This window comes from Salvia hispanica, chromosome 1 (assembly GCF_029641045.1).
Source record: "Salvia hispanica isolate PSC_SH4W2 chromosome 1, Shi_PSC_v1, whole genome shotgun sequence".
NCBI classification, from domain to species: domain Eukaryota; kingdom Viridiplantae; phylum Streptophyta; class Magnoliopsida; order Lamiales; family Lamiaceae; genus Salvia; species Salvia hispanica.
The window spans coordinates 65,035,398-65,037,501 of NC_142692.1; the positions used below are offsets into that span (position 1 = coordinate 65,035,398).

At 39.3% G+C, this 2,104-nt stretch overlaps 1 protein-coding gene across 1 annotated transcript; it reads left to right on the top strand.

Moving 5' to 3' along the window:
* The first annotated feature begins 454 nt into the window (after nt 1–454).
* On the top strand, nt 455–1,347 carry LOC125218352 (uncharacterized). The gene has a single exon (XM_048120006.2). The coding sequence runs from the start codon at nt 533–535 to the stop codon at nt 1,145–1,147; it is 615 nt and encodes a 204-aa protein (XP_047975963.1). The 5' UTR covers nt 455–532; the 3' UTR covers nt 1,148–1,347.
* The last annotated feature ends 757 nt before the right edge of the window (nt 1,348–2,104 follow it).

Below are 2,104 nucleotides of genomic sequence, written 5' to 3' on the forward strand. Positions count from 1 at the left end.
GAGCCGGATCAACTTAGAATATTTATTCGTAGACGAAGGGAGTGTTTCGTTCTATGATTCCGTTTATGGTTTGATTCATCTCTCTCTTTTTTATTAGTAACATAGCCGCCTCCAAATCTAGTGAAGTTTTTAATTGTCAACACCTCCATAGTGGCAACGTCCTCACATATTTTATGCACCCTCATAAGGCTATTTTTATCAACACGTTTAATACTTTGTTTTACTTAAAACGTGGCTAATAAAAAAACATAGCCAGCCAGTTATAAAATTCACTAAGCAATGTTAAGACGTAATACCAATATACACAAATCCAAAGCGCTAAAACCACTCAAACGCGTTCCTTGAGTTTCAGTATGCCAGAATTTACTAATTCCAGTCTTGGTCAACCATTACCCCTCTCCACTCACACGCATACACACTCCACTCCATTTATATATACATATTGCCTCACAAAATTAAACACATTAAAACCATTTCTTCTATCCTAACCAAAACAGAGCAAAATCATCACTAACCGAAACGCAGCGTTTCAATGGCGGTGTACGTCGGCGATGAAGAGGTCTGGAAATGCCCGAAACACCCCTCGAAGCGGAGGCGCAGCGGCATCTGCCCCGCCTGCCTCCGCGACCGCCTCGGCAGCCTCTGCCCCAGCTGCCACACCGCCCGCCCCTGCTCCTGCTCCGCCGAATCCTCCTCCTCGTCCTCGTCCTCCTCCTCCTCCAACCTCGTCGATGCCGAGCCCTCCTTCCGCCGCTCCAGGTCCGTCGCCGTTCCCTTCTTCCGCTCCAAACACGGAGAGGACACCCCCGGCAGCAGCGGCAGCGCCAGGACGCCGTCGTTCCTCTCCATGCTGAAGAGGAGCAAGACGAAGAGAGCCGAGCTTCCGCCCAAGCCGAAGAGCGAGCAGAGTGTTATAGTTAACGATGAGGAGAGCTTGGAGAGCAATGATAGGATTGAAGACTACGTGAGGATGGTGTCGAGATCAAGATCGGTCAACGTCGGCGCCTCGTCGGCGATGGCGTCGGGGATGTTCCGCCGCCGTGACGACGCCGCTGCGTCACCGGCGAGGGCTAAATTCTGGCATTTTCCGAGCCCGATGAAGGTGTTCCGGAGCTCCAAGACTCCTAAGGTTGTCATTCAAGCTTGATTTTCTTTTTCTTTTTTTATTTTTCTTTTTATTTTATTTTACTCAATTACTCTTAACATAATACGACTCATTTAACCTTTTGTATTTGTATGTATTGGTCACGGAGTATTCCGATTAACTAAAATAATATGTTGGGGTTCTATTGAAAATTGTGATGTGTAGATATCTAAGAAATAAAGGTGGTTTTAATTACGTGGTAACATGCGTGCAAATTGGAATTTAGACTAACGTGTGTTTTGATTGTCAAAGGAAGAGAACTCATTTTTCTTATGTTTGATTTTATATTTTCAATTATATTCTTTAACGAGATGTTATACTTTGACTTAATTAATACTTATACTTTTATATTAAAAGTACGACTGAGATGTAAAATTCTGTTAGCATGTTTTAGTAGTTTACAAAGTACGTACACCTTTTCCAATTTAATTAATGAAGAATTGTCCGACTCATAACTTGATTATGAAAAAAAAAAATCTCGAGCATGTCCACACCAATGGTTGCAATACTTTTCATATTAATAGAAGCAACATCCATTATAGCAAAACGTAAAGAAGTAGAATAGGGATGTTATAATATAATACTACTACTATTTGTTTTATAATGATATGTGAGTATAATTATTTAGTGGAGTGTACATTCCACTTACTAAGAATTACTAAAAAAAAAATGTAAAATGAGTACATTTTTTATAAAATGTATAATTGGTAAATACATCGCGTAACAATGTAAGATACATCAGTATAATATTTTGTAATATTTGGACATCGCATGTATCTTCATTGTTATACGATATTTAATTACAGAAATCCTGTAGCAAAAGGATACACGATTTTACAAAGATAATCGGTAACAATGTAAATTACGGTAAGATTTTAAACATGCGATGAATAAATTTCTTTAATGAATTTTTTAAAAAAATTATTAAGTCGACTTTTATTCATTTACACTAAAAATGTG